The 24,114-nt window shown below is 41.1% G+C and overlaps 1 protein-coding gene across 1 annotated transcript in view; it reads left to right on the top strand.

The window, feature by feature from the left end:
• Positions 1-24,114, top strand: part of POLA1 (DNA polymerase alpha 1, catalytic subunit) — a 408,365-nt gene that overhangs the window by 167,253 nt on the left and 216,998 nt on the right. The window contains exons 29-32 of the mRNA XM_073667407.1: positions 3,229-3,361; positions 3,674-3,805; positions 4,966-5,140; positions 13,823-14,004. Coding sequence (XP_073523508.1) covers positions 3,229-3,361; positions 3,674-3,805; positions 4,966-5,140; positions 13,823-14,004 — 622 coding nt within the window. The remainder of the gene's footprint in view (positions 1-3,228; positions 3,362-3,673; positions 3,806-4,965; positions 5,141-13,822; positions 14,005-24,114) is intronic.

Raw genomic sequence — 24,114 nt, 5'->3', positions numbered from 1 at the left:
ATACACAGCTGATAGTCCTACTGAATAGACTGTTAGAATTTGTATTATGGCAAGAAAAAAGCAGCTAAGTAAAGAAAAACGAGTGCCCATCATTACTTTAAGAAAGGAAGGTCAGTCAGTCCACAAAATTGGGCAAACTTTGAATGTGTCCCCAAGTGCAGTTGCAAAATCCATCAAACGCTACAAAGAAACTTGCTCACATGAGGAACGCCCCAGGAAAGGAAGAGCAAGAGTAACCTCTGCTTCTGAGGATAAGTTTATCCGAGTCACCAGCCTCAGAAATCGCAGGTTAACAGCAGCTCAGATTAGAGACCAGGTCAATGCCACACAGAGTTCTAGCAGCAGACACATCTCTACAACAACTGTTAAGAGGAGACTTTGTGCAGCAGGCCTTCATGGTAAAATAGCTGCTAGGAAACCACTGCTAAGGACAGGCAACAAGCAGAAGAGACTTGTTTGGGCTAAAGAACACAAGGAATGGACATTAGACCTCCAGGCTGTGTAAGGGCTATTTGACCAAGAAGGAGAGTGATGGGGTGCTACGCCAGATGACCTGACCTCCACAGTCACCAGACCTGAACCCAATCGAGATAGTTTGAGGTGAGCTGGACCGCAGAGTGAAGGCAAAAGGGCCAACAAGTGCTAAGCATCTCTGGGAACTCCTTCAAGATTGTTGGAAGACCATTTCCGGTGACTACCTCTTGAAGCTCATCATCAAGAGAATGCCAAGAGTGTGCAAAGCAGTCATCAAAGCAAAAGGTGGCTACTTTGAAGAACCTAGAATATAAGACATATTTGTTAACCCTAGAACGCATGACCATAAAAATCTACTTTTTCACATACCTGGGGCCTTTTAGGCCCGTGTGCAAATAACATGGAATAACTCAAACAAAAATGATAAACAACTATATACCTGAGGAATACCTAGAGTTTCAAAATTCTAACTAAAGTAATCTTGCAGAAAATAGAAAACCATTAACAGGGTGGGCCTGCGAGGCCCCAGGTATGTTTTCTAGGGTTAAGACACATTGTTAAGTATATAATTCCACAAGTGTTAATTCATAGTTTTGCGAATGTACAATTTTCAATGCCATGAAAATACAGAAAAATCTTTAAATGAGAAGGTGTGTCCAAACTTTTCATCTGTACTGTGTGTGTATATGTATGTGTGTATGTGTGTGTGTGTATATATATATATATATATATATATATATATATATATATATATATATATATATATATATATATATATATATATTTTTAGTGCGTGTATATACAATATTGTCTTTGGTTGATTAAAATGCTGGTAAGGTAACATAATAAGTTAATTTAGACTTAATTACCATTTATTTTCCCCTGCTGTTATTCATCTGTGTATGTGTAGTTTTTTATCTTCCGATATTGGTTATCTGAATTAACTCTGCTGGTGGCTTTTAATAAATGCTTTGTAGGAATGCTGATCACAGGAAACATGGGGATCTGTTATGGGGCATGCCTGCTACCTAAGGGAAAACTTCACTGATGTTTGTCATTCACTACAGAAAATCAAACCACATCTATCATGAATGAGAGCAGACTTTCCATTCCTCTCTATGGGAAAAGAATGGCACACACTCGTCCTCTTCTCTGCCTCTTTTTCTCTGCCGCACGAGGTAGGAAGTCGCAAAGAATGTTCCCTAATGCCACTTTTCTGGGAAGAAAACTGTCCCCCCCCCCCCCCCCAGTTTTTTTTTCTCTTTCCAGCAAATTATTATCTTTTTTATTTTTTTCATTCTCACTATTGGACTCCTGTAGGGCTGATCCTAGCTTTTCTACTGCCTAAGGCAAAAATTTAAATAACATTCCTCCATCCCAATAAAAAAGAAAAACGCAAAGTGTCCTTAAAAGGAGTCTGTCAGCTTCAAAAATCCGTTTCAAATTAATCATAGAACTGGAGGCCCCCACGATCACTCAATAGATCCCTGAGAAGTGCAAAGCTCAGGATATAGGAGCGTACAGCCTGCATGCACTGACTGGAGTAGAGATTCAATAGAAAACATACAGAATTATCTGCTGTTTAGGACCCCACTGATCTACGGCTATATAAGTACCTGGTAAATTTGAAAAGCATGTGGAAGAGTTACCAGACTTTCTTCAACTGCATTTTTCCACCCCAGACAGACCTGAAAATGTAGTGGAACAGTAACATTGGAGGAGCAATAAGTGTGGGATCAGATAGTGCCGAGACCTTCTGGACGCTATTGAAAGTTCTGTATTTGTAGCCTACCCCTAGACACGTACATATATGTATTATGATCAGATTATGCACAGATCTCCAACACCATTGGCCACACAACACTAAAGAAAACATATCCAGTAGTCTGTAAGATGATACGAATTATTAGGATTCTAGAAATATTTGGGTGGAATGATCTGTAATGACGTTTAATGGTCAAGTCATTCTTGAGATTTTGTCACAGGTATAATCTTCAATGTTTGGAACCAAACAAAAAAACTAAATTTGCCCTTAAGCTTTTGGGGATTGTGCCAATTGTTTACTATGCACAGGATAAGTGACAAGTTGCTGGTTTCTTGGCATCCTACTACTGGGGCCCACAACAATCCTTGGGTCACAAAGTGCCTTGTGTGAATGGAGCTGTGATCAGGCACTGCTGCTCCATTCAGACGTTATGGGACTCCCAGGCCGAGTGCCATGCTTTATCTCTCAGTCCCAGCAGCCGTGCGCATGCTTGACTGCTGCTCATTTACAGTCTACGCCACTTGGCACCCCCCTTCTCTGTTGTAGGACCCCCAGTGATCAGCAGCTTATCATATTTCCTATGGATAGATCAGTTGTGATTATGGCGTAACGTCTATAAGACTGCTGTTCACCAGTGTGGGATAGAAAGCAAGTCTGATTCATTCTCTTACTTTTCTTCCTCTGTGCATCCCCTATGCTCTGTTCCACTTCAGATGCTCTTTTATTTTCTTGGAGAATTATCAGTTAACTTGCACTGATTATCACTGATTTCATTTGTTCAAAGGAAGGTTGTAAATTGTCTCTTTTGTTCCCGATGTCTCAATTATGTTCCACCTGCTCCACTGACCTCCTTAGCTTCTGATTCAGTCAAATTAGCTCACCCTTGTGATGGGTAATGTCTTCAGCTGAGGCTGATCACATCTTCGTCTGCCCTTCATTTGTTTTCTGCAAAGTCTTTTACATTTCGTTTTATTCTTCTCCCTTTCTAGCTATGTGATCAGCCAGATCTTATCAGACCAACCCCGAGATACTATAGTGGAAAACATTCAGAAAAAACTCACGGAGATTGGAGAAAATGTGATAAATGGCAGCGTCCCCATTAGCCAGTATGAAATTAATAAGGTAAATGTTTCAAGGGACTGCAGTTTCCAGGTTTTCCCTTTGTGCTTATGACTGGGAGATAATTGACTATGATATAATTATAGCAGTTTGCTACTTGTTTACTTTATGCGTATTGTTTTTAACCAGACAACAAACTATGTGAGAAGTTTTCTTGAATTTTTCCTCAAGCATTTCTTTCCATCTTACATGAAAGTGAAGGATGTTATCTGACCAATAAACTAAAATTAAGCCGATGGTCAGACCCCAATCTAAAATATAAGGGTTAGGATATCAATACTTGACTCTCAACAAATACGCTAATTTTTTTTTTAGGCCCTGACTAAGGATCCACACGACTACCCAGACAAAAAGAGTTTGCCCCACGTTCATGTTGCCTTATGGATAAATTCCCAAGGAGGAAGAAAAATGAAAGCTGGTGATACAGTCGCCTATATCATATGTCAGGTAACCAGCGATGAGCCTTTGTTTACTCTGCTAGCATATTGGGAAATATAGGTGGCCAAAGTTTTAGATCTTCTTTATGTTTGAGGAGAAAGAAATCAAACTTAGCCTGACTCTTTGTGAAATATAATTAACATTTGTGATGTTGCTTTTCCTCCAATGGTGAGGGGCGGTCATGGACATGAGGACTGCCCGTCTGTATATTCATTGTATGCGGACCACAATAGACTCTGCCTGATTTCTGCTGATGGATGATGGTGGACCACCAGGGGGATTCACATTTCATTATCTTATGCTTTCCTTATAGGTTAGGAAGTTTGGGAAATAATGTTAAAATATTTCAAACTATTTTTATTTGAAGCTGTACAAAAGTTCCCGTTATTTGGTAGAAGGCAATAATAATAATTATAAATCCATTCATTCCTTCCCCATGATGTGACCTTTACACCTCTCAAAAAGTCACAAGCGGTCACCTAATTCTGGGGTATTTTAGAGCAAATGTGCAGCTTTATGTACAAGCTTCTGAAGCCCTTTGCTACAATTGATGGGATACCTATCCGCTTCACTCAGTCAGGCAATAACCTGGTGTGTGGCGTATTTTTTGTCTTTTTATCCTTGTTCCTGGCCTCTTGGCTGCGCAATGAAGCTTTTTAGACTGCTTTGTGGCTACCATTATAAATATCTAATAATGGTGTCTGCATAGTTTAATCGCGGTGTCCATCTTTTTTGACGGAAAAAATAGCATGCGTTTTTTTTTCTCCTGATAACGCCTGACACAGATGTAAGCCTGGCAATGTACTGTTGAAGGCAAAGGCACCTTTCATAAATGTCTACACTTTATTTCCCCACTTAAACACGGAGAAGAAATCCTATGTTTGCTCTGGTTTGTACGGGATATAATATTTGGGTGATCGGGTATCACCGGTATGACTTTCCACTTCACCAAAGGAACTGTATAATCATGCTGTATGTGGCATGTTTGTCATCTTTTTTGCAAGATTGTGATAATTTACTGTAAATCAGTGTGGGCAAGACGGTAAAAAACTGATTATGAAATGGCAGAATTGGCACCTGTCTCCAACCTCTGCAGTGATGGGAAGCATAAATCTGCTCTTCTAGTCTCTCTAAAATAGACCTTATGTGCTTGTCTCCCTTTCATGTAGGATGGGTCAAATCTGAGTGCCGGCCAGAGAGCATATGCTCCCGAACAGCTGCAAAAGCAAGACAACCTTTCCGCTGACACCCAATACTACCTGTCACAACAAGTTCACCCAGTTGTGTCTAGAATTTGTGAGCCCATAGACGGGATTGATTCTGCACTTATTGCCGCATGGCTCGGTATGTACGGCAGGTAACATAAGAATAATTGTGTCTCCATGGAGAGAATATATATGGAGGGGCTATACCTTTTTTTGCTACTTTTCTTCCCTCAATGAGGTCTGTAAGAAAGTCTATTCCAGTTTCTAACCACCCTGCACATCTGGCCCTGACTTCTTGCAGGTGGTCATGAGATCAAATCTGCTATTGCTGAAACCAAGAGATAACATGGGAACATTTGTTGACAGACGCGTATTAGTATAGTAACCTGGGGGGTCGCATAACATTTTACATATTGGCTGTTCCTTATATCCTAAAAACATACATATGCCTTGCTGGGTAATCAGTAGCATGAAAAAACCGTCCTAGTGATGGCAGAAATAACAGAATTGTGCTCTTACTCATAAGGGCTTGTTCACACATTTATGTTTTTGCCATATTTTTCCTGTGCTTTTTTCCCTTGGAAAAGTTTCAGCATTTTAAAGTATTTGCAGAGTGAGGTTTCTGAAACCTCATACACACGCTACTTACTTTCCCTTGCAGATTTGAACCATTGTTTTTTCCAGTCTGCATCATGTCAATCATTCCAGTGTTTTTGCAGCGGTTTCACCCGTTCAGTGAATTGAGGGAAAAAATCACATCAAAAAAGTGCATTTTTGTTCAAGGTTTTTCCTGCTAACAGTTTTTTTTTTGCAGTAGAAAAATCTGTTTCAAATATTAAACGTTTGAACATACCCTGAATGTCAGGAGGGATTCCTACTTCTGGGTGGTCTCAGACAGCAGGCCACCTGTCCATGGCTCACTATGGAAGCCTATGGCAGCTACTGATGCTGCTGAGCAAGCAATACACATGGTACGATCATAGCTCTGTACAATCAGGCTTAATACTGCACCCATAGATGGCTATGGGGCCCCTGCTGTGCCTCTTTATGAAATCGAATAAATCCAAGAGAATAAAAAAAAGTGGCATGCTCCGGATGCCTGATCTGACATTGCGGTACCAGTCTTACAGCGGCAGGCGAGTCTCGCACTGGCCCATTCCAGGTCCATTCTGTTGTAATTGATGAGATCCAGACACCACACTCTAGATGTTGTTGTGCGGTCTCCATGATTGTACCGACCATGTAATACCTGTGTCTCCCTGAGATCAGGTCAGAGAATGGTAATATAGACCATGTCAAATGGTGTTTGTGGCTCTGTATGTTGGTTACCCCATAGTGTGCTGTGGACAAGACACCCTAATGTCCCAGTAAAAATACTGCTGTAACATTGATGAGAGGGGTTGTGGGCTTGCTTTTAGAAATGTGATGTATACAATATTAATAAATTAGTAGTAAAATAACACGCTATCCTCTAGGTGGCAGCACTGGCTGCCACTTATACAGAAGTAAAAATGTCTGGCCATAAAGTTTTACCTACTCTCAAGTTTGTTCCTTTTTTCCCCCCCCAATTCTTATTCTTTTGTTCTATTAGCCTTGCCCATACGTTACTTTTTAGATTTACAAGGTGTAAAATATTTGTATTATACTAATTGTTCGGTGTGTGCCTCTAAAAATACAGTAAATCCTCATAGTACATAGGCAAATATTGTCGAAAAGGCTTTTTATTTTCTTCTTTTGCATTCTGGATATTGCTATCCTGAGATCATACATTTTTTGCAGCAATTTCAGTGTGTTTTATTCTAAGGCCATTACAAATAAATAATCCACTTTCCTGAAAAAAAAGGAAAGTGTAAATTCCATTTTCCCCTCTCCAAGGGAAGGGTATAAGATAAAAGGTTATGCTGCTGTCTACAGGGCTAAATGCTACAAGCTGCCATGATCTGTAGAGTAAATCTGAAATAATTAACAGGGCCAATTGGCTTTGTCAGTGTCATGAAGTGATAATGGAGCTGGGTGCAGAAATGAGGCTTCAGCTCGGCCAGTTCTCAGGGTCTTCTATTTCTATTGTCTCTTTTGAAGCGATAGTAGCAGCTTTTCCCCCTGGGAGCTCAGTGTTAAGGTTTTGTTTAGCAAACAGGGGGCCAAAGTGCCCTCCGGCAGGTGGATGCAGCCTGCCTGCCCCCGAGCCCAGACAGTGAACCGTACAGCATTGGGAGCTGGTGTATCATGGTCCTGCTTCTCCCTGCTGTGCTATTAGGGTGGAAAAAAAGACAATCAATGCTCAGGATAAATTGCCGAGCTGAGATCACCTCTCTGTTTCTATATAAACTGTATTTCTGATACCCAGAAATAGATGCTGGACAGTTACCAGCTCCGAGAAATTCTTAAGTTGGGTGGGAACGTGACATTATAAATTTCCTCTTGTATTTACTAGTTCTGTTAGGCTATGTTCACACGCAGCGTTTTTACAGCATGTTTTCCTGCAAAAAGGGAGCTGCATTTTACAGCATCAGGAAAAAGCTGAGGTTTCAGAAATATCATGCACACCTTTTTTTTTTTTTCTTCCTCTGGCAATTATTTCAGCGTTTCTGCAGCATTTTTTTCCACCCATATATAAAAAATGAGACATTGCAAAAAAAAAGCAACAAACAGGTCTTGCTGCATTTTTGTAGCGTTTTTTTTTTTTGCTACTTTTTTGGTGAATAAAACTAACTTTATTAAATGTGACCTGTGGACAAATCACGTGTAATACACCACCCCAAAAAACACAGCAAAACCTACGATTTCAACCCTGGGTTTTTACTGCCAATTTTGGTTGCAGAAAAAAAACTGCAAAAATGCTGCATGTGAGCATAGCCTTAAAGTGTCATTCCAGGATTGGTGGTGGGTAAGTATACATTTGTTATATATTTATATTTTATATATAACATCACACTGTGTAGTATATGTATATTTTGTAGATAATTAGTTCTGCTATCTCCTACGTGCAAAATGCAAAAACTTTTCTTTTTAGGGATTATGGAAAAAGAGCGTGACCCACATTACATATCCTAGCCCTGCCCTTTGTACTATTATAGGAGAGTTTGTACGTTATGCAGGTTGCAGGTGTTTTTATATTGCTCCAGGGTGGGAAGAGTTAAATAGAGCTCAGTCTTCAGAAATGTGATTCTATGTGAAGACTATATTTTATATGAAGCTTCCCCCCACCTTCCTAACTACTTTAACTTGACACTTTAAATGAAGAAAAATACTTTTAAAATCTAGATGTGTAGGCAGTGTCAAGAAAAGAGTCAGTCCTTGATTATTCATTTGTTACCTATTTATGTTCGCCTTCACACACTTAGCATCCAAGCAAGAGTTTTTCTACCAATTAACACCTTTTCTACATCGGGCTGCTCAGATTGGTGGAATATGCTAATTCTTTCACTTGCCGGTAGGATTGGAGCTGCGCATTTAACATTTAATTTCTGAGCATTGCAACTGTAGCAAAAATGCAGCTTAAAGAGTAACAGTTTCTTTAATTTATTTTTAATAAATCAATAGTATACAGGGCAATAAGCAACTTTATAATATGTTCTAGCAGAGAAATCTGCTTTTCCCCCCTTGGACTGAGCTTTCACTCTCAATTCATGGGTAAAATCTGTATTCAGTGAAGACAGACTTTTCCATCACTGAGAGAGGAGATAGCAGTTGGTGCTTATAAAATTCTATGAAAGAGCGAGGAGCTAGAGGAAGATGCAAATTTTGCTGCAAGGTCTTCTGAAATGACAAGTGGTGCTGATAAATTTCTCTTGTGAACTATTTCTGCCATCTCCTATCTCTGTAATGGGAAAATCTGTCTTCACCGAATACAAAATTTACCTTAAAATTGAGAATTTTGAGAGTGAATGCTATCAACTAAGAAGGAGAAATAAACTGATTTCTCGAAGATATTTCACAAAGTTTCATATTTTAACAGGTATCAATGATTTATTAAATAAAAATTAAAACCATTACTTTTTAAAGAAGCACTCCTACTTCCATCAAAATTGTTATTAATATTGTTATACATTGCTCAAAAAAATAAAGGGAACACTCAAATAACACATCCTAGATCTGAATGAATGAAATATTCTCATTGAATACTTTGTTCTGTACAAAGTTGAATGTTCTGACAACAAAATCACACAAAAATCATCAATGGAAATCAAATTTATTAACCAATGGAGGCCTGGATTTGGAGTCACCCCAAAATTAAAGTGGAAAAACACATTACAGTGCATTGTCCTGCATTAGGAGGAACCCAGGGCCAACTGCACCAGCATATGGTCTCACAAGGGGTCTGAGGATCTCATCACAGTACTTTAATGGCAGTCAGCCTACCTCTGGCGAGCACATGGAGGGCTGTGCGGCCCTCCAAAGAAATGCCACCCCACACCATTACTGACCCACTGCCAAACCGGTCATGCTGAAGGATGTTTCAGGCAGCAGATCACTCTCCACGGCGTCTCCAGACTCTGTCACGTCTGTCACATGTGCTCAGTGTGAACCTGCTTTCAGCTGTGAAGAGCACAGGGCGCCAGTGGCGACTTTGCCAATCCTGGTATTCTGTGGCAAATGCCAAGCGTCCTGCACGGTGTTGGGCTGTGATCACAACCCCCATCTGTGGACGTCGGGCCCTCATACCACCCTCATGGAGTTGGTTTCTAACAGTTTGTGCAAACACATGCAGATTTGTGGCCTGCTGGAGGTCATTTTGCAGGGCTCTGGCAGTGCTCCTCCTGTTCCTCCTTGCACAAAGGCGGAGGTAGCGGTCCTGCTGCTGGGTTGTTGCCCTCCTACGGCCCCCTCCACGTCTCCTGATGTACTGGCCTGTCTCCTGATAGTGCCTCCAGCCTCTGGACACTACGCTGACAGACACAGCAAACCTTCTTGCCACAGCTCGCATTGATGTGCCATCCTGGATGAGCTGCACTACCTGAGCAACTTCTGTGGGTTCTAGAGTCCGTCTCATGCTACCACGAGTGTGAAAGCACAACCAACATTCAAAAGTGACCAAAACATCAGCCAGAAAGCATTGGTTCTGAGATGTGGTCTGTGGTCCCCACCTGCAGAACCACTCCTTTATTGAGGGTGTCTTGATAATTGCCAATAATTTCCATCTATTGTCTATTCCATTTGCACAACAGCATGTGAAATTGATTGTCAATCAGTGTTGCTTCCTAAGTGGACAGTTTGATTTCACAGAAGTTTGATTTACTTGGAGTTATATTCTGTTGTTTAAGTGTTACCTTTATTTTTTTGAGCAGTGTATTTCAGTTTTCATATTTATATAGCACTGTTTTCTTGCAATTGCTCTTTTTGCCTTTCTACCCAGCTAATTCTTCTCTTTTCCATTAGGTCTATGACATCATGTGATTAAAACCTGAGTAGCTGAATCCTTCTAAGCTCCATGTAGAAACAGGAGGTTAATTTTATCTGCGCAAGTCACTGCAAAAGTCTATGGCAGGGGGAGGAGGTTGCAGCTGGGTCAGGAGGTGCAGAGAGGAATGATAAATGCAGGGAAGAGACTTCCTGTTTCTACATAGAGCAGAGAAGTGAGACTCCATTGAATATGTTGAGGGTTGCTGTTTTTAAAGTGGAAACACTTTTGGTATTTTCCAATGTACAAGTCCTCCAAAGACACTTCAAATCTGAATAGGTCCCTAAAAAGAAGTTATGTAAATTTCCTTTAACAAATGAAAAATGAAATTTAAATTTTTAAATCTTCTAACAAAATAAAAAAAACATTTTACAAATCATGCTGATGTAAGGTTAGCCATAAGGGAAACCTTATTTTCGAACTATTTGACGATCTGGATTAAAGGTATAAGCATTTCAAAGTTTGAAAAATGCTCATTTTTTTAAACTTTTCTCAGATCTCTAATATTTGTATAAATAAACACAACGTGCATATCAATGTACATTTGTCACTAACATAAAGTAAAATGTGTCACGAAAAAGCCATCTCAAAATCACTGTAATATGTTGAAACTTTCAAACATTACGGCTACATAAAGTGGCACATGGCGGATTTGAAAAATTTGGGCTGGTCACTGAGGGTTTAAATGCCGCTGTTGGTGCTCAAGGGGTTAACAACAGCAGTTGTAACTAGCTATGATTCCCTGCAGCGGTCAGATGACTGAGGCTGCGCAGCGTCAGAGGTTTCTCTAATGTTGCACTGTACAGCGGTCCGGTGACTTCTGAACAGCGCAGTCATCGCTACTAGGGCAGCGTGTGCTGGACCCAGTGGGGTGACGAGAGGTGAGCGTGCCTCTGTGTGTGATTTCATACCAGTGTCTTTAAAAAAAACTCCTTTCACACAGTGATCAGATGCTTACCTTAGTCACTATCTTACACTTTCTGCTGTTCTTGTGCTCCCGTGCATTTGATATCTCACTGTATGTTTTAATGGCACCTAGACAAATAAAACAAATTTAGTTAAGGAGATATACGTAATTGAAATTCTTCTCTTATATAGTATTTTTATCCCGAGTGTTACCACCGATTAGCCTTCATACTTACACCATTATTAAGCTTTCAAGTTACATAATGCGTTCTGTCAGTACACCACACAAGTAATATTACATACTAGAGAAACATTAGCCATTCAATACTCTTGTACAAATCCTCAATTAAACAAGTGGATATTGCGTCTCATTGTCCTCTGACAGGCAGAGAGCAAAGCTGTAAGTGATTGGCATGCATTGTGCACACCATGCTGTAGAAAAATAACCGCTGAAAAGATTTTCATACATTGTTTTTTTGGGCAGTTTTTTGCAGGGTTTTTCGTTGTCTTCTTAGCTACTTTTTGTTAATGCGGCCAGATGTTGCAACAAAGTGATTTTCCTGTGTTTGGTGTGTTTTTCTTCTCTTTCTAAACAGCAATATTGCTTGGCTAATTTCCTTTTAGAGTTCTCTATAAAACTAGAAAAAAACACCAAGACTACACATGTTAAGTGATAAATTAAAAAAAGCCTTTCAAAGCGCTTGGGAAGAAAAAAAAACCTTCATACATTCAGCCTTCTTACTGAAACTGTGTGAAGAAATCCTACCGGTTAATTTGAATTTAAATTATGGTGACTTCTCCAAAATAACCAGTGACCTGTAAGGGCTAATACAAGGATGGGTGAAAATACAGGCGATTTTGATTGCTTCTGTCCTCTATGGTATAAACAAAGTATTTCTTTTATTAGTAGTTTTCGGTGTTCACAACACTCCTCATCCTACTACTATCACCCCCGTTCACAGTCCGTCTCCGTAAATTGCCGTCCTCTTGTGCACATATTTAGCAGATTATTTTATTGGATGTGTTGCTGCCTAGGTAAAACCTTGTTAGTTGCAGCTAAGAAAGCAAATAAAAAAATCTAGGAAGAGAAGACTACTATATTTATATGGTTATTTTAAGGCCGTGAGGACAGCAGAAAAGACTCGTAAGCATTACGCTATTATTTACCCTTGGGGTTTAACATTTTGTTCGATGTCATGCTAGATATATTTTCATTATTAGAGAAAGATGAGACACATACAGGTGTAATACTCTATAGTAATTGTGCATCAGTATTAAGATTATCGACAGATTTGCTCTATATCTGATAGATCTGCTATTCCTTGAGACAGTATAACATAAGTGGCTAAACTAACTCTACTCCAGAGTCTTGGTGGCTACCGTCAGTGGTACGTTGGCTCTGCAGTTTCATACTGGCTAACATCTGTGAAATTAGCTGGGATAACCATGGAGGCTCAGATTTAGTGTGTCTGGGCTAGCCTGCATCATGGATGTGGCATACACTTCAGGAATATCAGAGATGCGCTGTAACTGAGCATCGCCTCTCAGTCATGATACACAGAATGGGGCAGCTCGCTAATAGGTACGCAGTGTCTGTCAGCAGTCCGGCTCTCAGCACACCACTACTACATCTCTACATGCCAAGGCTGTTGAGTCGTTAAGCCAAAGCTCCGACTCCTCAATTTCCCTGACTTGCGACTCCACAGCGCTGCCTCACTACTGAGCGTGTACATAAAGTGCAGCACAGATTCATCTCAACTAAAAGCCGAGATTCTTAGATCAGAAATAGAACAGACAGTTATAGGACATTTCATAACTTTCCCAAATTCTTATGAAGACATTTACAGCAAATCCTGCTCCCAATTTATTATATATTTTATGAGTCAGTCCATTTTATACCAACTTCAGCTAAATGGACACCGACTCCACTACTCTGACTCTACAGCACTGGCCAAAACCCCCATAATATATAGAGTAGTATTAGGGGCAGTGCGGTGCCATGCTGCAGCATCCCCATGCCACCACTTACTATGGACCCCACATGCCATGCCACGCAGTGCCATGTACATTACATGTCGGCATCAATATGAGAGTTGTGCCAGAAAAAAAATGAAGGCACTGCCAACTGGCAGAGCTGGCCAATTTATGGGGCAGTGTATAGTCAGAAGCCTTCTAGCAAGTAAACCAATTGCATGTATTACAAGAAAAGGTTCAAGTTTACATCAGTGCCCCGGGTACCCGCTGACAGGGTCACTGGTTATTTTGGAGAACATTAGTCATTGGGAACCTGGACTGTCAGCTAAGACAAAACTCTATTTGGTGCTATAGAGAAGGAGTGATTACAGCCTATGGCTGTGTTGTGTACATGATGAGATTATGAGCAGTATCTTGGTGTGACCCGCTGTATCAGGAATTAAATAATTAGAGGAAAAAAGGTTATAGAAAATATGTATCATGGTTGCTTTTTTTCCTATTAGCAAATTCAATACTAAACCGTTTGTTTTATTTATTTAGGACTTGACCCCTCTCAGTTTCGTGCTCAGCAACACTATCATAAAGATGATGAGAACGATGCTTTGCTTGGTGGTCCAGCCCAACTAACCGATGAAGAGAAGTACAGAGACTGCGAACGATTCAAGTTCTGCTGCCCAAAGTGTGGAACCGAGAACATATATGACAACGTCTTTGATGGATCGGTTAGTATCACAAGCCAATCAATCTTCTTATGGTAACGAATCCACAAAAGTATAGGAATAGGAGTTGTGTGGCAGCCTATTATCCCAATATTTGTCTCATTTTATTCTGGAAACTTCCAAACTAACCTTGGCTATAACCCTAAGACTATACACAGTGCTAGTTATTGGAATACTTGCTCATCTCACATTAATGCCACAAAGCGAGCAAAAAATATGTAATAGTCTGTAATCTCAGTGCAGTGGGGAAAAAAGGGTTGCATGTGGATGGCATCCTACTACTTTGTTTTTTTTGGGGGATTGGCTGCTAAGCAATGTTTAGGAAACCATCTTCAGATATTCTCTTTATATGTAAAAATAGATAAGCAGAGGTTAAAACTTGTACACTGATCAGAAATGGATGACAAAACACTCATAGCAGTGGCACGGAAAGACCAAGCATGTATTAGCTCCCTCCTGCAAAAAGACGTATGGCTGTGTGCCCACGATGCTTTTTTTAAGCATTTCCGCAGCGGCAATTCCGCTGCAGAAACGCTTAAAACACGCATGGTAGAAGGTCTTTCATGTTCCCCAAAGATAATCCACATGTGCTGTGCACATGCTGCGGAGATTTCCGCTGCGGATTATCATTGCGGAAAATCCGCAGCACTACCAATTACTTTGCGGAAGTGCTGCGTTTTCGCCGCCATTGACTTGCATTGGAACGCATGGAATCAGCATCACTGCATCTGTACATGCGGAATCCATGCGTTTCAATGTGCAGATGGTACTTTAGTGTACCGCGCGCTGCCGGAAAGCCGAGACGCATCGGATGAAGACACCAGGGGCCATCAGAAGGGAAGTATAATATTTTTATTTTTATTTTTTACCATTCTTTCGGTCACACTATATAAATCCATGCCGGTTGCATGGATTTATATAGTGTGACCAAGTTGTCAAGCACTTTCCAAGTGATGCTAAAATCTCTTGGAAAGCGCTTGTCAACCCGCATGCGGAAATGCTTGTGAAGAACGCTTCACTTCCGCATGTTCCTGGCAGGAAAAACGCATGTACAATCCGCATGTACAATCCGCATGTACAATCCGCATGCGTTTTTTCTGCCAGGGAGATGCAGAAACCCTCAGGAAAAATCCGGAGCCTTTCCGCATCGTGGGCACATAGCCTCACTGTGCATGCGGATTGCAGATTATTTCCTACAATCTGGTTAGAGTCATGTCTGATTGCTACAAGCACAGGAGTTGTGCCAGCCACAGCAGAGGCTGACTGTTATACATAGCTGCTATTCTGCTGCATATGCCAAGACCAGACAACGCAATGATCCCAGCTCTTTAACCCTTTAGATGCCACTGTTTCTAGTGAGCATTTTTAACCTACAGGTGGTTCACAAAACTTTCTAACATTTAGTTGTGAAAAGAAAAAAAATTTTTTTTCCACTAAAATAGTGATTTATCACCAAATTTTATCATTTCCATGAGGGGTAATAGGAGAAAATGGACCCCATAATTTGTTTTGCAATTTTTACTGAACGTAGCAGTACCCCATATGTGGTTGTACACTACCATTTGAGCACACAGCAGGGATCGGATGGGAAGGAGCATTACTTGGCTTTTAGAACGCAGATTCCGTTTAAATAGTTTGGGCCTCATAAGCCGAGCCCCTGATGTGTTAGAATAGCAGAAACCCCATATTGGAAACTTTACTGCTTAACCTCTCCCCGACCGCCCACTGTAGATAAATGTCAGCGCTTGCTGGGCTCTGTGACCCCCTCAGGGTCCTGCAAGCGCTGCTATTCCGGTGCAGATCGACAACTCTGACATGTGACATCATCGGAACCTGATTGGATCAGGTCCCAATGATGTTAACCCGTTCCTATCTCCTAGATGCCGCGATCAATAGCGATCGCTGCATTTAGAAGACAGGGAGAGGGATCGTCCACTCACCTCTCCGGCTCCCCTGTGATGTGTCTGCGGTTGTCATGGCAGCTGGAGGTCACATGATGACCTCCGAGTCTGCCTTGTACGGTGGCCTGTTAGACTCAGCAAGCAGCGGAGTCTAACAGGAGATCTGACAGTGTAAAACCGTCAAGTCTCATGCAATGCAATATATGTGTATTGCAATGTATGAGATCAGTGATCATAAAAATTGAAGTCCCATACAGGGACTAAGTAAAAAAGTTACAAAAAAAAAAAAGTTAAAAAATGTTTTAAAACTATTAAAAATAAATAAACCACAAACTAAATAAAAAAAGAAGAAAAAATATTAACCTGATAAATACATATATTTATGTAAAAAGCAAATCAAAACAAAAAAACACATTTGGTATTGTCGCGTCCGTCCGGAAAAACACGATCTATAAATCTGTTACACTAGTTAACTCCTTCTGTGCACGCTGTAAAAAAAAAAAAAAAAAGGCAAAAAACTATGCTTTTAGAACATACCGCCAAACAAAAAGTGGAATAAAACGTGATGAAAAAGTCAAATGGAAATAAAAATGATATAGCTGAAAATGCCATCTTGTCCCCCAAAAAAAGCTGCCATATAGCTCCATCGGTGGAAAAATAAAAAAGTTATATCTCTCAGAACAAAGTGAGGCAAAAACAATTCTTTTTACTATAAAATATTTTTTGTGTGAAAGTGGCAAAACCTAAAAAAATTACATTACTGTAGTATCGCTGTAATTGACACGAAGAATAAAGCTGCCTTATCAATTTTACCACACACATGAAACAACATTAAAGAAAACAAACAAATCCTGAATTTGTTTTTTGTTGATTCTGCGTCCCAAAAATCAGAATAGAAAGTGATCAAAAAATGTCATGTCTGAAAATGGTACCAATAAAAACGTCAACTTGTCCCACAAAAAACAAGCTCTTACATGACTGTCAGCTGTGATATGGAAAAATTATAGCTCTCAAAATATGGCAATGCGAAAAAAAAAGCATTCTTTAGTGTGACAGTAGCCAAACATGAAAACCCGATATAAATCTGGTATCGCTGTAATCGCACCGACTAGAAGAATAGTCGTCTGATCACTTATACTGCACAAGGAACGGCGTAAAAAATAAAACAAAGTCTTCACCTGCTGTTGATTTGTTCATTCTGCCTCCCAAACATCGCAGTAAGGCTCGTTTCACATTTTCCTGCGCTCTACACTGAGCGCTTACAACGGGGTTTTGTGTAAATCTCTGAAATACGTGATTCAGATGGAACCCCTGGCGGAAGACTCCCTATAATGAGGCTGATGGAGGTGCTTTAAACGCCACCTGACCTGTGATCCGGCGGTGTCCGTCTTTTTAGGCATGCATAAAAGTGCAGTTCGCCACAGTTTTATGCACCTCTGAAATGGACATCGATGAACAGAGGCCTGACAGAGTCCAGAGTAACTCTGCTGCCTCATTATGGATCCCTTGGGGGTTTCATCTGAATCGCGTCACTCAGAGATTTGGATGTAAGTGCTCAGTGTAGAGCGCAGCATACATGTGATGCAAAATGTTCCAAACAAAAGCTCCAACTCAATCCACAAAAAAAGCCCCCACTCAGGTCCGTCATCTGTTAACGGAAATATAGGGGGCTTCCACGTTACTGGTAGTACAAAGGCTTTGGAAAAGCGCCATGGCTCCTCGCCACCCAAAAGAAATCAAGCAAATTTTGCACTCTGAAGCCAAATGCCCCCTCTCCTCTGAGCCCCAGTGTGCCTAAACCGCACTTAGCGTCCACATGTTTGGCATTTCTATAGCGATGAGAACCCGCCTAATTTATTTGTTGCGCTTCTCAAGAAGCACAAGCTGGGCATAATATACTGGGCACTACAACGTACTGGTCACTACAACGGCAGTTTGCAATTTTCACTCCGCAACATCCACTGCTGCTTGTTTCTGGAAAACACCCATGGAGTCAAAATTGTCACTACACCTGTAGATAAATTCCCAGAGGGGTGTAATTTCCAAAATGGGTTAACTTGAGGGGGGATTCTGCTCTTCTAACACTTAGGGGCTCTGTATAAGGAGTCCGAATACTACTATTCTACAATAATTTGTGCTCCAAGAGTCAAATAGCGCTCCTTCCCTCCTGAGCCTCGCCGTGTGTCTAATCAGTACTGTACCGCCACATATGGGGTATTGCCATGTTCAGCAGAAATTGTGTGACACATTTTGGCACCAGTTATTACCTCATAAAGTGACAGTGGTCAGAATTGAAAAAATAGGCCTGGTCACGAAGGCGAAAACAGGCTCAGGTGCGAAACGGTTAAGGAATTCATCTAGGGGTGTAGTGAGTATTTTGAACCCACAGGTGCCTCACAGAATTTTATAACACTGGGACATGGAAATATAACATAACATTTTGGTGGTAAAAATGTAACTTTTTTTTATTTGTTGCGAATTTGTCACACAAGCGTTAAAAGGTGAAACTGGACCCCACAATTTATTGCACAGTTTCTCCTGAACACGGTGATGCCCCATATGTCATCAGAAACTAGTTTAGTGCCCATGCATTGTGCCCCCATACAGTGTTGTTCCCCATATATTGTGCCCAGCTTGTGTTTCTGGTGACATGCACCCTGTATATTAAGTGCGCTCTTCCCACTACAGTAATGCCAAACATGTGGCCACTTACTTCTGTTTAGGCACAGTGGGATTTGAGAACTCAGATTTCACTGCATTTTATTTGGGGGGCGTGAGCCGTGTCGCTTTTCCAGAGTCTTTGTTTACCAGTACCCCCTTTATTTCCAGTCACTGATGACTGACCAGAATGGGGGCTGTTTTTTTTGTGGAATAAGTTGGGGTTTATTGGTAACATTTTGGGGCACATAACATGTTTTGATCGCTTTCCGTATAAGGCTGAGATCTTATTCTTGTGTTCTACACAGAGCATTTATGTCGGTTTCTGTGCAAGTTCCCCAAAAATGCCATTCTAACAAAACCCCCAATGGAACCACTCACTATAATGAGGCAGATGGAGACACTTTGGAGTCTGTTTGCTGTCCGATTCCTGTGGCGTCCATCCTCTTAGGCGTTCACAGATCTGTGGTCACACACACTTGTGCACTAATAAGACTCCTAAAATGGTGGTTCACCGCCGCAACAGAGACCAGACTGAGTCCAAAGTGTCTCCATCTGCCTCATTATAGCGAGTGGTTCCGCCGGGAGGTTTTGTGTGAATCTCGGTTTTTGGGATTTACATGGAAACCCTGATGTAAGCGCTCAGCTTAGAGCACAGGATAAATGTAAACTGAGCCTTATTCCGATCTTTGGGAGGCAGAATGAACAAATAGACAGCAGTACAAGAATAGTTCTTTTATTTTTGCGTGGTTAACCGTACGGTATTGGTGATAAGACGACTTTATTCTTGGGGTCAGTGCGATTACAGCGATAGCAGATATATAGCTGGGTTTTTTATGGCAAACAGAGCTGTGTGAAGCCTTATTTTTCGCTTTACGAGTTGGAGATTTTTTTGGTACCATTTTGGGACACCACATTTTTTCATCACTTTTTATTTATATTTTTTAGACTCCGAATGAACAAAAACCAGCAATGCTGCCATAGGGGGTCTTTTAACCACTTAGATACCGCTGTCGCAATTGACAGCGGTATTTAAGGGGTTAACCAGCCCTGATCGGTTCTAAAACCGTTCGGGGCCAATACCACAGGATGTCATCTGTCATGTACAGTTGTGACCCTCGGGAGTTGCGCTATTCACTTATTTTAAAACTGTGGTGAGGAATAAAGCCTCTTAATGGCTTCCGATTTAATGAGTATTGGAGGTCGTTAAGGGGTTAAACCAGTATCTTGCACAAAAAAAGTGCAAGCCACAGTATTAATAATCCATCACACAGCCATATAGCATCCCAATCCATGCATCTATTACATACTCGACCCGTTTCCCCTCTAACGTCAGAGGTTCCTCAGTGCCTGTAATGGTAGTTCTCTTTGCACCACTCCACAGGCTCCCTGCTTACTTGGGCAACTTCCCACCAAATTCAGACGCAAATCATTTCCGAGGCACCAGAGAGATGATTCTCTTCCTTTTATTCATCCTAAATGTATCATAAAAGTAACGTTTCAGCCAGCGGCCGCTTTCAAGCATAAACAAAATAGCAGGTGACGCTAGCATACAACGCAGTACACGGAGCCATGTTATATCTGGGAACCATTGGGCGCTCCTGACCCCCCGCCCCCTAGTGTTATCAGGCAGTGGTTCCATAGTCATGTGACAGCAGTCATGTGCCTCTATTACATCATGTGGGCTAGTAGCCGCCCATTCCATAGTCATGTGGCTGGATGTCTTAAAGCAATGTCTCCTCCCATAGAGGCTATATACTTGTTGAATGATTTTGATACGGAGAACCTGTGGTCCCCACATCTCTACATAGAGGGCGCTATTCTCTGCTTAGATAAAGCTGCACAGTACCGCCAAGCAGTCACTGTATATGAAAATGTGCACTAATCACATATTACATACTTGTCGCGTTTCCTCTCTAGCGTCAGAGGTTCCTCAGGAACATAGTGTTAGATTTGCCATATATGATAGATGTAATAAATACAGTGTACTTGGCTTACAAGCCGTACTAATGGTGCGCTCCAAGGCAAGGTGTCCGCTGGAAGATAATGCCTGTGGAGTTTTCTTCTTTATATGGGTTTATTTTTTTTCTGTGAATTTTGGTTATTTTCTATTTACTGTATATTGATCTAGTTTGTGAGTCGACGTGACATCAGAAACCACAGAATTGCCGGCAGGAGCGTCCGTGACAACTGAGCCGGCAGAGGTCTGTGCCAGGCAGAACAGGCAGGTAGTCAGCAACTTCCTGACTGTTCTTAGGTCCAGAGTTAAAAATGTAAATAGCCCTTTAATAATTGCAATACATCCATTAAAAACCTGCTACATGGATGATGCCTGTATGGCATTATTTTTTACATTTTATTGTTTTGCAAATTCATTGAAATCTACGGGTGAGACTCGTCAGACAATCTGATGAGACAAGCTCTTGCTTTTTTCCCCCCTCAGTCTTTTGGTCCATGTGGAAAAAGTTAGTGGGTGAACACCTTGAATAACACAGGTCTGTGCACGCTCCTTTTTCCACACGGACTGTAAAAAAATTATTTTTGTGAACATACCCTAAGGAAATAACAAAAGTGAAGCAGTAGTGTTGTTTGTCAGGTAGCTTTATGATCCCTGTCTAGGAGTAAGGTGGCAGACCATGTGTAGATATGAGATGAATGAGGAGAGAGATCTCGGGCACAGTGATTTACAAGCATGTATGAAAGGCGTCCTGTTGTGTGGTCCATTATTAAGAAAGCTGTATTTTGTGGACCACTGATATGGCTCATCAGGCAGTTTTTTCTGTTGGGGTCTGTATAGTGACATATTAATATGTAATGCGGATTTCGGCAATATACTTGCCTGGCCGAAGTCATCCATTCATTCTGTCATACAGCCGAGCTAGTAAGACTGCAGCCTCTGCAAATGACTGTTCTCTGTGGCCACTGTATATAACTGTCACAAGTGTCTTGCCTGCTGTGCCTCGCATTCACAGCATATGGATAGTTGCCATTATGACAAATTGCTCTTTACCACCTGCCTGTTCTCAGACCTGACGTTATACAATGAGCGCCCATGACATTGGGTATTATTACTTGATTTGATGTATGTGTAATTGTGTCTATTTTAACGCATTTGGTACTGAAGCTAATTGGACCTTAGCGGTCTTACAACTGATCTATGCCAATGGCTCGGCCGCTGCTTCGTGCCGGCGAGGTTATGAAAGCATTGCAAGTTGGTGGAAGTTAGATTGCTATGGCTTTAGCATCCTTGTACTCAGGACGCTGCCCCCATTAATTAGGTGCGTCTTTACTCCTCATTGTTTTATCCCTTATTCGTTCCACACATCTATCTTTAATAACGAATTTAGTTCCGTTATCTCTCCGGTTGTCTTTCCACTTCAGACATGAAAAACCTCATGGTGCGTTCCTGCCATGAAGTGATGCCAAGAAATGCATTGTCGACCTTGGACCATTAAACAACACTGGGCCAGCTTGACAACTTCTCTTCGCTGTCAGCTGCACACTAGTTTTTGGCTCTGTATTAGACCGTGAAGAAGCAAAAAACCTTGAAAATTAGAGAACGCAGATTCTTTTTTATCTAAATTAAAAGTAATTATTTTAAGATAAGTTGGACAAACAGCAGATGTTTAGCATTTTTTATGAAGCAAAAGAAAACAGGCATTGGTAGCAAGTGAGAGGAGAAGCCAGACACAGATCAGCACTTCCATGTTGAATCCTTGACTTTTGCTTCATTACAGCTGTAAATAAGAAAGCTAATTGCACAGAGACTTGACGATTTGCAGATGGGCTAGCTATAGAAGAGCCGGATGTCAAGCCTCGAAATCTCTCCCACCTGGAATTTCTTACTAATGGGGGAGGGGTGAGTGAATGTTAACAGGGAAGGGGAAAGGTGAGCTCTTCTATGAACATTTAATCTACAAATGGACATAAGGATATATTGGATGCTATCTATTTTTGTGCTGGGAATCGTGCTTGTGTTCACCTGATAGGAAGGGGGAGAAAACTCTATTATCTGTCTGGTCTGTGATTTTATTAATTACACAAAAGTTTAAGAAAGAGTCAAGGCAAAACTGACATTTGAGTTTGACCGTGGCAATGGATCCTCAAAAGGCTTAAAGGGGGTTGTCGTGTAAAAAATGTATATCTCTTACCCAGCAGGATAACTGATTAATACAATGGGGAAAATAAGTATTTAATGCACTGCCGATTTTGCACGTATTCCACCTACAAAGAATGGCGAGATCTGTAGTTTTTATCGTAGATACACTTCAACTGTGAGAGACAGAATCTAAAAAAAAATATCCAGATAATCACATTGTATGATTGTTACATAAATAATTTGCCTTTTATTGCATAAAATAAGTATTTGATACAATAGAAAAATAGAACTTAAAGAAGTTGTCTGCTACTTTTTATAATGCCCCCAATGTATTTAAACTGTGCAGATATGTGTTTTTGTAAATAGCCCTGGAGGGAAGGAGGTTGTTGGCCAAAATATTGCAATACTTGATCCCATCCATCCTCCCATCAATACGGTGTAGTCGTCCTGTCCCCTTTTCAGAAAATCATCCCCCCAAAGTATGATGTTTCTTCCACCATACTTCACGGTTGGAACGGTGTTCTTGGGGTTGTACTCCTTTCTTCTTCCTCCAAACATGGTGAGTGGAGTTGATACCAAAAAGTTCTGTTTTAGTCTCATCTGACCACATGATCTTCTCCCATGACTCCTCTGCTCTGGGTTATCCAGATAGTCATTAGCGAACTTCAAACTGGGCCTGGACGTGTGTTGGCATGAGCAGGGGGACCTTGTGTCCCCTGCAATATTGTAATCCATGACGGCGTAGTGTGTCTCTAACGGTTATGTTTGAGACTGTGGTCCCAGCTCTCTTATGGTCATTGACCAGGTCCTCCCATGTAGTTCTGGGCTGACTCCTGACCTTTCTCAGAATCATCCTTACACCACGAGGCGAGATCTTGCATGGAGCACCAGACAAAGGAAGATTGACAGTAATCTTTTGTGTTTTTTTTTCCATTTTCTAATAATTGTGCCAACAGTTGTTGCCTTCTCACCAAGCTGCTTGCCTGTTGTCCTGTAGCCCATCCCAGCCTTGTGTAGGTCTACAATTTTGTCCCTGGTGTCCTTAGACAGCTCTTTGGTCTTAGCCATGGTGGAGGGGTTTGTAGTGTGAGTGTGTGGATCGGTGTCTTTTATACAGGAAACAAGTTCAAACAGGTGCAATTACTACAGGTAATGAGTGCATAGTAGGAGGGCTTCTTAAAGAAAAACTAACAGGTCTGTGAGAGCCAGAATTCTTGCTGGTTGGTAGGTGATAAAATTCTTATGTCATGCAATTTAATTATTTAAGAATCATACAATGTTATTCACAGTTGAAGTGTACCTACGATAAAAATTACAGACATCTCCATTCTTTGTAGGTGGGAAAACTTGCAAAATCGGCAGTGTATCAAATACTTATTTTCCCCACTGTATATTATTTATTGCTGGGGTCGGACCACTGGGACCTCTGCTGATTACAAGAACGGGGTTCCCAAA

This window comes from Phyllobates terribilis, unplaced genomic scaffold (assembly GCF_046119375.1).
Source record: "Phyllobates terribilis strain yellow unplaced genomic scaffold, ASM4611937v1 Scaffold_2__4_contigs__length_985480577, whole genome shotgun sequence".
Lineage (NCBI taxonomy): Eukaryota > Metazoa > Chordata > Amphibia > Anura > Dendrobatidae > Phyllobates > Phyllobates terribilis.
The sequence above is the reverse complement of the archived record's forward strand: the minus strand, read 5'-3'. Positions and strand labels throughout refer to the sequence as shown.